This window comes from Salvelinus namaycush, chromosome 23 (assembly GCF_016432855.1).
Source record: "Salvelinus namaycush isolate Seneca chromosome 23, SaNama_1.0, whole genome shotgun sequence".
NCBI classification, from domain to species: domain Eukaryota; kingdom Metazoa; phylum Chordata; class Actinopteri; order Salmoniformes; family Salmonidae; genus Salvelinus; species Salvelinus namaycush.
Genome location: NC_052329.1, coordinates 24,844,793 through 24,859,121, shown reverse-complemented (window position 1 = coordinate 24,859,121; position 14,329 = coordinate 24,844,793). Strand labels below are relative to the sequence as shown.

At 46.3% G+C, this 14,329-nt stretch overlaps 1 protein-coding gene across 2 annotated transcripts in view; it reads right to left on the bottom strand.

The window, feature by feature from the left end:
* The window catches only part of LOC120018228 (vacuolar protein sorting-associated protein 53 homolog), a 32,809-nt gene extending 18,702 nt beyond the window's left edge, over positions 1-14,107 (bottom strand). The window contains exons 1-7 of one of the 2 annotated variants that reach the window (XM_038961305.1): positions 13,975-14,107; positions 9,913-9,993; positions 8,314-8,363; positions 8,152-8,218; positions 2,173-2,259; positions 1,376-1,491; positions 851-970 (exon numbers count right to left, since the gene is read on the bottom strand). In XM_038961305.1, the coding sequence (XP_038817233.1) occupies positions 851-970; positions 1,376-1,491; positions 2,173-2,259; positions 8,152-8,218; positions 8,314-8,363; positions 9,913-9,993; positions 13,975-14,064 (611 nt within the window). In that variant the 5' untranslated portion in view covers positions 14,065-14,107. The remainder of the gene's footprint in view (positions 1-850; positions 971-1,375; positions 1,492-2,172; positions 2,260-8,151; positions 8,219-8,313; positions 8,364-9,912; positions 9,994-13,974) is intronic. The other variant, XM_038961306.1, reaches the window with a different exon arrangement.
* Positions 14,108-14,329: the final 222 nt, after the last annotated feature.

The following is a 14,329-nucleotide window of genomic DNA, read 5'->3' as shown; positions in this document are numbered from 1 at the left end:
GATGCCCCTGACAACCAGTCAGACTAATGCTCCAGCTGTCCCTCTGTCTGGTCATCCCACCATTAGTTTGTCAATTTCTTCTGAAGACTCAGTATTTTCCATTTACCCTTTTCCAGATAACAAAACAGTGGTGGTAAGAGTGTGTGGGTGGCTTTGATGGACATTGGACACACAACTCTGGATAAACATAAGTTTGTGGGGGAAAAAACAACAAACATTCAACGACACCTCCCACACACACACAAACACACTTCCTTACTCTCCTAAATTCATGTTTTTATCATCCACTCCAAGGCAAACAGAGCAGATAGCATAGCTAGCTCCCCCAGCCAGAGGGACATAGGGACTAGCTGGGTTGAGGGCTGAACACAGACCTTACTCTGTAGTGATGGTATGGGGTCTGGACTAGTGCTTAACACACCCCAGAACTGTTCCTGTGGAGGGGAAAGAAGAGAGAGGACAAAGGCCTACTCTTTCAATCACACAAACAAGAGCACATACACAAAGAAACACTCTCCCTCTCTCAAACACACTTTTCCTCTGGCCCGCACACACAAGGACACTCTCTCAAACACACCCAGCCAGAGGAAAGCACAGCCCAAGCCCTCAGTGGAAAATGTCTGCATAAAGGAGTTCCTATTCAGTGCATCTCCTTCCTGTGTATTTCAGCAGCCTGCAGCCTCCTCTCCTCAGTAAATATAAAACAGGGTCTAACTGATGAGCACAACAGAATTCCTCTGGGCTCAACAGGCCTGGCCTGGGCTGGCTGTCAGTTCAGAAAGAGAATGTGTTGCCCGTGTGTGTGCATGTGCAGGGGTGTGTGCGTACATGCGTGTGCGTGTATGGTTACCTCTCTGAGAGCTGTCTGATTTGAGGGATGCCCATGTATTTGTGGAAGTGCTCCAGGACGTTGACTACACCCTGTAGCAGGTTAGCCACCTCTCCATACTGCCTCTTCCTCGTCATTGCCCTGGGACACACATAGAACACATCACTGACAGTTCTAGCTTGGAGTTCTGGATAGTGGCTACACATACGAGCAGCCACTTCAACATCTAGTCAATCGTATATGTGCCAAACTAAGACAGACCCAGCACCTTGCCTTGAGGCAGTAACAGTGCACAATGGTTTCCAATGATCTTTAGTATTCCTTTTTATGTGCCAACTCCTAACTTGAGATGCACATAGAGCTACATTTTCACAAATCTTCCATTGACATCAATGCATGTATAACAAGAAAGTCTGAGTCGCCCACAAATATTTAACTTTGGAGTCATCCCTATGTAACTTCTAGATCGGTGCTTTTCAAACTATGGGTCGCAGCCCACCGTTGGCACTCCCCTCCACGCCCATAGGTGGCACGGTGAGTACCCACTCTAGAGAGTCCACGCCACCGGCCAGCATGTGCAGGTGGTTGAGGGTGGTGATGGAGGTGGTCAGGTGACGCTTAGCATGGTCCAGCTGTTTGATGTCCCGCGTTATCTCCTTGACCTAAGAGATAGAGGGAGGGGTGGAGGAAGCGGTAGAAGAGTGAGGAGAGGGTGGCAAGGAGCGGCGAGAGAGGGGGTGCGAAGAGCAGCGAGAGAGGGGGGGCGAGGAGGGGATAGAAGGAAAGGAGCAGAGAGAGAGGGGGCGAGGAGCAGAGAGAGAGGGGGCGAGGCGAGGAGATGAAAGAGAAAGAGTAATAAGACATCTGTGAGTTGAGACATAATTGCTACAACATACCCATTGAGGGAGGGGTTCCTCTCCATTGTTCCCTCTCCACCCACCCAGCCCAGCAGCCTTCCTGTGACCCCCCCCCACATACACACTTTGTTCTTCTATCCTCGTGGGGCCTAAAATTAATTTCCATTCAAAATCATTTTCCCTAACCTTAACCTGTAGCCCTAATCCAAAACCTAACGCCTAACCCCTTACCCTAACCATAATTCTAACCCCAATTGTAAACCTAACCCCTATGCTTAAAATTGAATTTAGGTCCCCACAAGGAGAGGAAGAACCAACCCACACACAGCAGGAGGTTTAACTCCACTTATAAAAACACTACATTGAATGTCAGAGTCCCCAGGGGGCACCCTGAGTCACACAAACAGGGACACCCTGAAGCTTTAGACAGGGTAAACAAGATGGCTCCTGTGGGGGAGTCTGGCTGTGTTTTGTTTGTTTACTCACCATTTGTTCAGATTTCTCAGCCTTGTCCTTAATGTCTTTGATTTTGCCAAAGAGCTGGCCGATGGCTACCTGAGCCTCCTCCAGTGCCTGGGAGGGAGAGAAAGGAGAGAAAGGAGAGAGAGACAGGGTTGAAAGAGGTAATTTAGGTACCAGGACTCTCTAAACAAGTTTACTTTCTGGCAGACATCTCTTCAGACACAGTGGGATGTAGCTGACATCTAGCAACTAATGCAAAGAGGGATTCTTTTCAACTTCTCTATCGTCCCTTAGCCTGGTACTAGATCTGTTTGGCGTGACAATGGCCATAGGAGTTGGCAAGACAGCACAATAGACCTGGGACCAGGCTATTTAGTCTCTCCTTACAGCAGGCCAGAGGCTAGTGTTCACGTAAGAATTTGGCTCTAGGTTTCAAGATTACAGGCTAATCAACCCCATCTTTGTTTAGTAGGAAGAACCAGGGACATTCTGGAGTCATGCTATTCTCCTCTCTTCCTTGTCAGGTTGTATTTATAGGCACCCCAGCAGGGGAATGGAAAACCAAACAAAATAGCGTGATGAGAAACCAGAAGGAACGGCGTGGGGATGAGAAACCTCTCCCACAGTTTGCTCTCACATTCCAGTAGGTAAGAAGAGCGGTCTCCCTCTCCTGCCAGCAGCTGCACACAGAGAGATATCCTACTACCCATTCCCAACCCCATAGCCATGTATTTGAACCCCAAAAACCCATGTTATAGACTGACTGACTGGCTAGCCAGAGGACCTGCTCATGACATGCGTTATCGCATTGCTCAGAGAGGGGTGTCAAGCAAAATGTCAAATAAAGTGCAACTCTGGTCAAAAGATGTACAGTCTCTCCAATCCTCTAAAAATGTTATCCTATTGACTAGTGTTTGGCCACAAATTCTTGGAACAACTGGGGTGGGGAACAGAGTGGGGCTTCTTTCACAGAGAAGTAAACTAATTGCCATCTAATATTTCTATTTTACGCCACGCAGCTGGGCTTTGATGGTCTGAGTTGGGCTTTGGCACTGCCATCTGATGCCAGAGTAATTGGGGGTAACTGGCCTAACACTGGCCCAATGTGGGGTGTGTCTGTCTGTGTGGGTGGGTGGGTGGGGGGGGCTCTCCTCTCCTCACAAAGATGGAATCCTAACAGCCGGCACCAGCTGCCTAAGGAATGTACCACTTTTACAAGGCTCTTCAAAAGTAGACGGACAGGGAAAACACACACACTCTCTTCCTCACACACAATCTGCTTGTTGACAGCAATGGATTCCTTTTTGTCTCTGCAGGAAGCAGCATCTATTCTGCTTAGAGGTTTAGCATGATGACAGGGTCACACAGCCAGACTCTCTGTATGTGGGGACATACACACACGCAGTGGTAGACCCCTCAGTTAAACCAGCGGGCATGCAGGGCAGGCTCTGATAAATAGTAACCATGTAGTTTGTTACCAGGAAAAAGCTAGGAAAGTCAGGGGCAGGAAGCTGAGAACCTTGGTTGGTCATGACCTGTTGAGGGTTGCCACTGGCCAGGACCATCAACATACTTAGAATACTTTACAAAATGCCTCACTTCCTTGAGCTTACCATTGATTGATCTATACCTGATTGAATAAGTGAAAGCAAGGTCTCTACAGTAACTGCTTTCACCAATCCAACCCTCTCAGATCTGTGATTACCTCAGAGGAAGGGAGGATGTCATTAGAAGTCGACCGATTAATCGGAATGGCCGATTAATTAGGGCCGATTTCAAGTTCTCATAACAATCGTAATCGGCATTTTTGGACACTGAATACATTGCACTCCACGAGGAGACTGCGTGGCAGGCTGACTACCTGTTTCGCGAGTGCAGCAAGGAGCCAAGGTAAGTTACTAGCTAGCATTAAATGTATCTTATACAAAACAATCAAATCTTAACATAATCACTAGTTAACTACACATGGTTGATAATATTACTAGTTTAACTAGCTTGTCCTGCGTTGCAAATAATCAATGCGGTGCCTGTTAATTTATCGAATCACAGCCTACATCGCCAAACGGGTGATGATTTACCAAGCGCATTCGGGAAAAAAGCACTGTCATTGCACAAATGTACCTAACCATAAACATCAATGCCTTTCTTAAAATCAATACACAAGTATATATTTTTTTAAACTGCATATTTAGTTAAATGAAATTCATGTTAGAAGGCAATATTAACTAGGGAAATTGTGTCCCTTCTCTTGCGTTCAGTGCAAGCAGAGTCAGGGTATATGCAGTAGTTTGGGCCGCCTGGCTCGTTGCGAACTGTGTGAAGACCATTTCTTCCTAACAAAGACCGTAATTAATTTGCCAGAATTTTACATAATTATGACATAACATCGAAGGTTGTGCAATGTAACAGCAATATTTAGACTTTTGGACGCCACCCGTTCGATAAAATACGGAACGGTTCCGTATTTCACTGAAAGAATAAACGTTCTGTTTTCAAAATGATAGTTTCCGGATTTGACCATATTAATGACCTAAGGCTCGTATTTCTTATATTATAATTAAGTCTATGATTTGATATTTGATAGAGCAGTCTGACTGAGCGGTGGTAGGCAGCAGCAGGCTCGTAAGCATTCATTCAAACAGCACTTTCCTGCGTTTGCCAGCAGCTCTAAACAATGCTTGAAACACAGCGCTGTTTATGACTTCAAGCCTATCAACTCCCGGGATTAGGCTGGCAATACTATGGTGTCTATAAGAACATCCAATAGTCAAAGGTATATGAAATACAAATGGTAGAGAGAAATAGTCCTATAATAACTACAACCTAAAACGTCTTAACTGGGAATATTGAAGACTCATGTTAAAAGTAACCCCCAGCTTTCATATGTTCTCATGTTCTGAGCAAGGAACTTAAACGTTAGCTTTTTTACATGGCACATATTGCACTTTTACTTTCTTCTCCAACACTGTTTTTCCATTATTTAAACCAAATTGAACATGATTAATTATTTATTGGAGACTAAATAGATTTTATTGATGTATTATATTAAGTTAAAATAAGTGTTCATTCAGTATTGTTGTAATTGTCATTATTACACACACACACACACATATATAAAAATCAGCATCGGCTGTTTTTAGTCCTCCAATAATCGATCGGCGTTGAAAAATCATAATCTGTCGACCTCCAGATGTCATTTTGATTCAAACAGGCCCCGAGAGACAAACTACCTTTAAACACCTTAAGAACCCACCAGAATACTAATTCCATAACAGCCTGAGGCCCAAACAACCAATATCAAAAACACACACGCTGAGTAGAGCCCATAGTCTGAAGACCCTGATAGCAACAGCAACACATCAACAGAGATGAACATCAGAGAATGAGAGACGGAAAGAGAGAGAGATGAATGACAGAGGAAGAGAGTGACCGAGAGTTTTCCGTACTGCATGTAATATATTGTTGATTTGTGTTGTGTTTGTGTATTTGTATGCTGAGGTCACAAAATGAAATTCCATGTAAATGGACAATAAAGTACATGGTATGAAAAACTGAGAGACAGAGCAGATGAAAGAGCAGAGAACCCAACTTGAAGCCGTAAACTTCCCTTTCTGAACTTAGATTAAATATTTATGTTATGTTTGCTTCTCAAGGAGGTTCCCATTCCATCTCAGTCTTCCTAATAAGTACATCCAGATGCCAGGAGCTACAGTAAGACGTCTGCAACACACACAAACACACGTAAGACATCCGCATGCACACACAATAACCATAACCCATCCACATGCTAGCCGGCCGGATCCCCATCCGCTGCCTCATTGACGACCATAAAGCCCCACAGCTGACCTGATGCACATGGGAAATGTACAGTGTATAGCTGGATAATGGTTATGGTGACTGAGCTATGCAAGCTCAATGCAGTTAATATTTTCTGGCATGAATGGCTAGGCTACATGTAATTGATAACAAATGTTTGGTTTGTTAATGAGCCTCTCTCCCACTCCTATAACGCCCCACCCTCCCTCCAACACTGAGCCTCCGCCACTCACTGTTCCATACGGACTCAATGCAGCCACAATAAGCTTGTTGAGAACAATGAATCAATTTCCTCAGGGAAGAAATAGTTTCGTTTTTTATTTTGTCTGCAAAGTTTCATAATCAGGAGAACAATAGTATGTCTGAGAGCGACTTATTCATCACTTATAAATTGTTTACGGTGAGATTGTAAAGACTAAAAAGAATGGGGAGGAATGGAAGCAACTAGAGTTGACTTAAATGGGATTCAGGCAGTTTAAATTGCAGTGAACCAGTGAGACATGTTTGGCCTTCTGGTCCATGTTACCATGACGATGGGCTGGCCAGACCACTTGTAGCTGCTTTTGACAGCTGCTTAGTAAAAGAGCTGGCAAACAACAAACCAGTCGGAACTGCTTAGAGAAGACTGAATGGAATGATTTTCCAGTGTGTGTGTGTGTAATTCATTCCATCATAATCAACAACATCAAAGAGCCCCCTCCTAGTCCTAGGACTCTCATATGCACCCACATACATACACCCAAATTCCCCCCATCTGCTCCAAATATCCCTGGCATTCCGATTTCATCTACCCCTCCCCTGAGGCCTGGGCATCGAAATCTCCATCCGCACCCTGCTCTGATGATCACTGCCAGTCTGCCGCCCCTACAGAGTAAATATAAGGGGAATCTTTCCAGCCCTTCTCTACCTCCGTTCTTTCCTCCATCTTTTGTCAACTCTCTGTTCCCCGTCTTGCCCTTTGTCATTAGGAGTGCTCAATTAAGTAGGTGGATTTGGCACCTTGGGACACACTCTGCCAAACTAGCATGCCAGGCAAGTGTGCACCCAACCCAACAACTTTGTGTCCTCGCTCTCTCCATCTCTGGCTGCAATGAACACCTCTCCATCTGCAGAAAGGATTCCCTCAGCTCTGTGGGAGATGTGGATGGTTCAGAGGCCCTCGGCTACGAGACCACAAGACCAGAAACCCAACGGTACAGTACCATGCTTTCGTGCTTACCAACCCCATGGGTTAGTGGATTCTGTCCAGAACATTTCCGATAATCCAGCGGTAACAGAGCAGGACCGGACCACCATCACAGAAACACGCAACACACACTGAAACAGCTCCCCCATCAGGTGTCACGTTCCCCTCAAAATCACAGTTCCCTGACAGAGCGAGAATCTGCATTACAGTACATCAATGTTTTTTCCGACGTTCTCAGACGAGAAACGGCGGGACACCAAACCACAGGTACAAATGTAACCCCTGAATAAAGGAGGGGAATCATTCCCTGAAGGACAACAGTAGTTCTAACAGTAGGGAACGGGATGGTTCTGACTCATCCTCTCCTTCTCCATGGCATTAGTGAGGACAGAGAAACAGAAAGAGGAGCACCAACATATTTGTCTGGGTTAGGAGTAATAACACTGGAGAAAAGGTTGCAAAACATCTCAGTTAACCAGTCTGTTGGATGGATAAAGTGTGTGTGTGTGTGTGTGTGTGTGTGTGTGTGTGTGTGTGTGTGTGTGTGTGTGTGTGTGTGTGTGTATAGTGGCATGTGAGAGACAGCAGGTGTGTACAGAGTGTGAGACTGAGGTAGCAGCAACATGCTACAGTCTTGTAGCCACAAAGTCAACCCTCTGTGGGTTGTGTAGACTGACTGGCTGCCTCTCTCTCCACCAAAAGGCCCTACTGGGTCTCACAGTAAGCTGCTACTGCTGTTCATCTATCAAAGCACTCTGTCACTGAGCCCAGTGCTACATACCAAGCATACCAAAACACACACACACACACACACATATATACCACCCTTCCAAACACGCACACATGTGCTGACACATGCACACACCTTAATCCTTAAATTAGCTCATAAATAACAACCAACAACCTAAGTATTTACACAGTCAGGGGTATTTTCCAGGAAAATGATCCAAGAACAACAGGTAGCACACTGAAGAGTAATCCCAGACGGTCCCCTCACTCACCTGTCTGCCATCCTGGCCCACATTGGTCTGGCCTCTCACCACCGTCCTGATGTTGTCATCCAGACACCTGAACACACACACACACACACACACAAAATAAATAATATTCTGTTAAACGCATGAAAAAAAGAATAATAATAATAACAAAGTGAGGTCACTCACCGAATCTTCAGACGGATCTTGTTGACCACATCATCTATATTAGCCAGTGACTGAGGAAACACAGGGGTATCATGATTATGTATTAACTAAAATCCATTCTTCACACAAAACCAAGTTGGATGGACTGATTTGTATGATGAAGGATCCTTTTCTAATGTTACAAAAGGTACGCAGGCAGCACCATCTAGTGGGCATTTCATCATGATTATTACCTTCTACTAGGTCAATCAGACCTTTGTTTTGCTAGGCCATACCCACTTTTTTTCATGTTTAAATTAATTTTTTGAAAAGTCAGGAGAGCAAGCAAAAAAATAAAAGTAGACACTTAAAAATACTAAAGCATCTTTATTTCAACACATAGCGACCTACTCAAGAGATTTTAGCATCTTCCGGAGGCTAAAAGAGATTGTTCAGCCATAATTCAAGAGGAAGTTGTGTCTTGCTTTACTGGAAGCTTGAGGTTCAGATTTTTACATTTGTATGGCCTTTTTTAGCCTGGCTGACGAGACTCATGTGGAAAACAGCGAGGGAGAGCTGTGGCACTTGTCTGTTCACAGGAGTCAGTTTGTCGGTTCCATATTCACACAAATTGATTTGAGCTTTGATTTGTTCTCCCAAACGTTTTTCCCCCAGGGAGATTTCCCCTGGGGGGGTTGAAAACAACACATTTCACTGCACCTATCCCGTGTTTGTGACAATAAAGAAATAGTACCTCTCATTGTTTGGATTTGAAAATTCAACAGTTGTATTGGAAGGGGGTCGGTGCTCGGGAGCCATAGCCCGGTTCAACAGAGGGCAGCTAAATGAATCCCCTCAATCGGTAATTCGACGCATCGTGCCTACAACATCAAGAAGCTTTTCCAGACGAGATTCCCTGTAAACACGCCACTTCAATACAACTATGACCGTAAGTGACTTTTTTGTAGCAGGTTATGAGAACTTAGGCAGCAGGTTAGGATAATTTACGCAGCAGGTTAGCAGAATGAACGCAGCAGATTAGGATAATTAGGTTAATGTTAGGAAAAAGTTTAGGGTTAGTGAAAATAAATAACTTTCGGTCGTAGCTGTATCAAAGTCCCTTTCCAGACTGAAGTCAGGAAGACTGAGTTTGGTGTCAGCCAGCTGCTAGACTATAACTTTGTATCATCATGTAACAACAACATATGTATGAAATTATATAGCTTACTGTATTTATTTATCTTGCTCCTTTGCACCCCAGTATCTCAACTTGCACATTCATCTTCTGCACATCCTACCATTCCAGTGTTTAATTGCCATATTGTAATTACTTTGCCACCATGGCCTATTTATTGCCTTACCTCTCTTATCCTACCTCATTTGCACACATTGTATATAGATTTTTCTACTGTATTATTGATTGTATGTTTGTTTATTCCATGTGTAACTCTGTGTTGTTGTATGTGTTGAACTGCTTTGCTTTATCCTGGCCAGATCGCAGTTGCAAATGAGAACATGTTCTCAACTAGCCTACCTGGTTAAATAAAGGTGAAATAAAAAAAATAAAAAATAAGTATCAAAGACTAAAGCCTTGGTGTAATATAAAGGGACTTTAGTTTCTGTGAAGAACTCCAGTCTTACCTGCTCAGTAGGAAACAATGTATTGATGTATTCCACAGCATTAAAATCTGCTCTGTCCAATGGGTCTTGACTGGGGAAAACCTAAGGCATATAAATATGGCTCATTAAAAACATGTTGCTTATATTTCACTATATTGGATCACTCCACAGTTGAGGGATACATCCGAGGTGAGGATTTAGAGATTTACTCCCGTGTACACCTGTGTCACGGCCATGGCCGCGACACGTTTTCTTTCATTTTCTCGGCGGACGTCCATATGGTTTGAGGTACAAACTTTTTGAAATTCGCTTGGTAAGTCACTGGTAAGTGTAATATCTTGCGTGGAAGTATACTCACTGGTAGTTTGCAGCCTGGAGCAGCTGGCCACATGGCTTGCCCCTCCTCTTGAGTGCTCCACTCGCTGCAAGCGGTTGATCTGTATCTTCCGCCCGTGGTTTGTCGTGCTTGTGTTCCGTTAGCGTTACACTACGACTCTGTGTGCATCCATTAATATATTGGTGGCTCTTGCTGCCACAAACTGTATTTACCTTACACAACTTGCAGACTGGCTTGTTTTGTGTGTGTTGTGAATTGCTTTAACATGCTGTCCCCGCGCTATAAGCACGGGTTCTCTGCAAATTCCCCTACATGGTTTTCTTGTTCTTTCTCCTGCAGAATGTAAGAGTATGGTGGTGGGCTGCCACTACGTTGAGACATTTACTTTGGAGTTCCTTGGTGGAGTTACTCCATCATATGGTGCTCTTTTTTGTTTTCTGCTTGGATATTAAACCGGCTAGGTAATATTGCAGTTGGCATAAAACAAAAATACATAAATCAAATCCATTACCTGATTACTGTTGTTTTTTGTCTGCCTGTTTTTCCCCTGTGTTTGCACAGGTACCGGGTAATTTATCCCTCACCGGGTTCCTATACCTCCAACCGGTTCACAACATCTCTCCGAGGGCGTCGGACCCCTGCTCCGTGGCCTTGTTGGCTTGGCTGAGCTTATGGCTTCCCTTTGTGACAGGTGTGATGGTGGAATCCCCCTGGGGATCCACATACCTTGTGTATGCACAACCTGGGTTTGAGCCATACTGGATGCCTGTTTTGTGCGGTGTTCTTAGAACGCCTGGACCAGGCGCGATTGGAGGCCATGCGCAAGTGGGTCGGCCAGGCTGGGGCTCTGGCTGGGGACGAGCTCCCTCCCTCAGGAGTGGTGCGGCAACGAGCTGTTAGTCCCTCTACTGGGCCCAGAGTCAGACCGCTGGGACCACCATGAACGGAGGGCGCATGCCCTGCGTCAGGAGGTTGATAGCTTAGATGGCAATGACAGCTGTTCCCTGTTGGCCAGTGATAGGCTGTTCCTGGGGGACGATGCTGGCACTGCTTACCACGTGAGTGGGGCTACCAGGCTGACAGGTCATCAGAAGCCGCCAGCGGCTCGAGAGGCTATGAGGAGCCTACTCACTTGGGTAGCCACTGCACTGGACATCAACTGGTGGACAGTGAGGACTCTCCATCTGTCCCCATCTCTGCGGAGTTCCGCGAGACATTGCAGGAGATCTGGGCCTCTGCCAGGGTGGAACCCGCGACTGAATGCAAGACCCCCGCAGAGTCTTTGATGCGGACTTGAAAGCCACATATGGGTCCCTCTGCTCTCTTGGCCGCCTTACCAACACGGCCATGCTGCTGCAGGCCTACCTGCAGACTCTGTTTTCCTTGCTGCAAGAGGGCACATAGGAGCTCCTCCGGGAAGTGATAGATGTGTCTCGCCTGCTTTCCCTGCTCCAGAGGGATGTGGCCTGCGCCAACAGACGGGCCATGAGGCAGGTGGTTACCTCCTGGTGCCAGAGCATTTGCTCACCCCAAGGCTGACGTTCTAGAGCAGACCGATAAGGTTCGTGGGGACCGGGAGACCCTGAGACGGTTCATGCCACCTCCTCAGGCCTCGGGTCCAAGGCAGACGGCCCGTCACCACCCACCTGCACCCGAACGACGGTGGGGTCCCTATCCTGCCCCATCGCCTCATGCTAACGGACAACAGCGGGGAGGGTCAGAGCGTGAGGTGAAGCAACAGCCTTTTTCCCCCACACGGTTCTTCCATGTTTTTTGCAGAGGTACTGGGTAGTTTATCCCTCACTGGGTTCCTATTCCTCCAAGGAGGTCACAACATAAAATCTCCCAGGGCGTTGGACCCCTGCTCCATGGCCTTGTTGGCTTGGCTGAGCATATGGCTTCCCTTTGTGACAGGTGTGATGGTGTCAACCGTCACCGCCATAGGGACATGCCTGGGGGACCCATGTGCTCGGGGCGCCAGAGGAGAGGTGGGCCCCGGCAGGTCCCCTGACACACCCTTCCCTGGCCGCTTCTCCAAGTCTCAAAGGTGTGTGAGTCCCCATGGGTGAGTCCCCATGGGTGTTGTCCTCAATGCTCGAGGGGTACCGACTCCAATTCCGGCCTCCGTCCTTCAGGGGCCTTCGTGTCACCACAGTGGCCGACCCCCTGAAGAAAACACTGCGGCTGGAGATTTCCTCACTCCTGGACAAGGGTGTCATCCGCATGATTGAGACATCAGAACGGCTAAGTGGGTTCTACTCCACTTGTTTTGTGGTCCCAAAAAGAGACGGAGGGTTTCAACAGATTCTGGACCTCCGCAACCTCAATGGGTACTTGAAGGTATTAAGGTTCCACATGCTGTCCCCAGCCGCGTGTTGCAGGCCGTGTCCAGGGACCAGTGGTTTGTGACGCTGGACCTGATGGATGCATACCTCAATGTTCCTGTTCACCCAGCTCATTGGCAGTACCTCCAATTCGCTATCGAAGGGAGGGCTTACGAATACATGGTTCTTCCCTTCGGCCTCTCCTTGGCATCCCACACTTTCACAAAGTGCATGGACGCTGTCCTGGCACCTCTCACATCCCGAGGATTGTTGATCCTCAATTACCTGGATGATTGGCTGATTTGTGCCCCGACCAGGACCCAGGTCCTGTCAGACAGAGGCATGCTCCTGACCCACCTCAGTGGCCTGGGCATTATTGTACACGACAAGTAGAGTCGTCTGACAACCACCCAGAGGATCGCCTTCATTGGCATGGAACTGGACTCCGTTCTCATGAGAGCACGCCTGCCCACCAGCAGCATTCAGGCGATCTTATCTTGCCTCGACCACTCTCGGCAGGGGTGGGTGGTATCTGCCCAAACCTGCCTTGTTGATTCCCCTGGGCTTGCTCCATATTCGGCCTCTTCAACGGTGGTTCAACTCCCACCACCTGCACCCAAAGCGCAACCATCACTTATGGGTGACCGCACAGTGCCTCAGGGCAATATAAAGTCAAGAGAAGAAAAAGCCTAGGAGAGATGACTAGAAACGATTCGGTTGACAGTTTTGTGTTGATTAATTGGCGGAGTAGATGACCTTGTGCATTTCAGGTAAAATATAATTGGCGGAGTAGATGACCTTGTGCATTTCAGGTAAAATAACAACTCAATGTTTATATCCCAGGACAAATTAGCTAGCAACAGCAAGCTAGCTAAATAGGACAAATTAGCTAGCAAGTGCAAGCTTGCTAGCTAAATTGCCATACATGTCTAATGCTTTTCGAACTGTACCCAAATTAATATAATTGGTTCAGAGTTTGTTTTGATATTTTAACCTGCGTGTCGTGATCGCGTTTGGTGTGGGGGGGACAAAATACATTTATGCACGATGGCACACACGCGCTGCCGGTTTGGGTTCCGTGTTAGTGTCAGTTTCAATGACAGGTACCGCCAGTAAGGCCGGGGTGGCAACCTGTCTGGCTTTTACCAAATGGGAGGGTGCTGTTGTTAGACAAAGCTAGCTAGTCAGTTAACGTTACCTAGCTAGAAATACAAAACTTCGGAGACAATGACTGTTTACATGTATTGAAAATAACTTATCTAGCTGTAAGCAAAGGTCCCTAAAACAGCTAACAAGCCTAATGTAGCTAACTAGGATAACAACACAGCTAACATTAGGTAAGCTAGCTATCTAGCTCATGCCTGAATACAGATTACTATTTTCATTGTAGATAAGAAACTATCCCACTTAGCACACGATTACCTGCTCGATGGCCAACTGCACCTCTGGAGTAAGGTGCAAAATAGCCTCCAAATCCTCCGCAAATTCCAATTCTTCCTCCTCCATCATCATGAACAACTAGCTAGCTACCGCAGAAAGCAGAGCCAGGTCTTTGCCTCCTTCTTCTTTTGGAGATTTTACATGGCGGTTAGCAACCAACTTTAAGGTGCATTACCGCCACCAACTGGACTGGAGTGTGAACCAGAGAAGGCCTAAATCCTACCCAATATTCTCATCTCCTTAAGGAAACGAAATACATAATTAAATACTACATCCCCCTGAAGATTTCCCCAGGAGTGCACTTAATCTTGTCTCTTCAACCTCATTACTCCTCAAA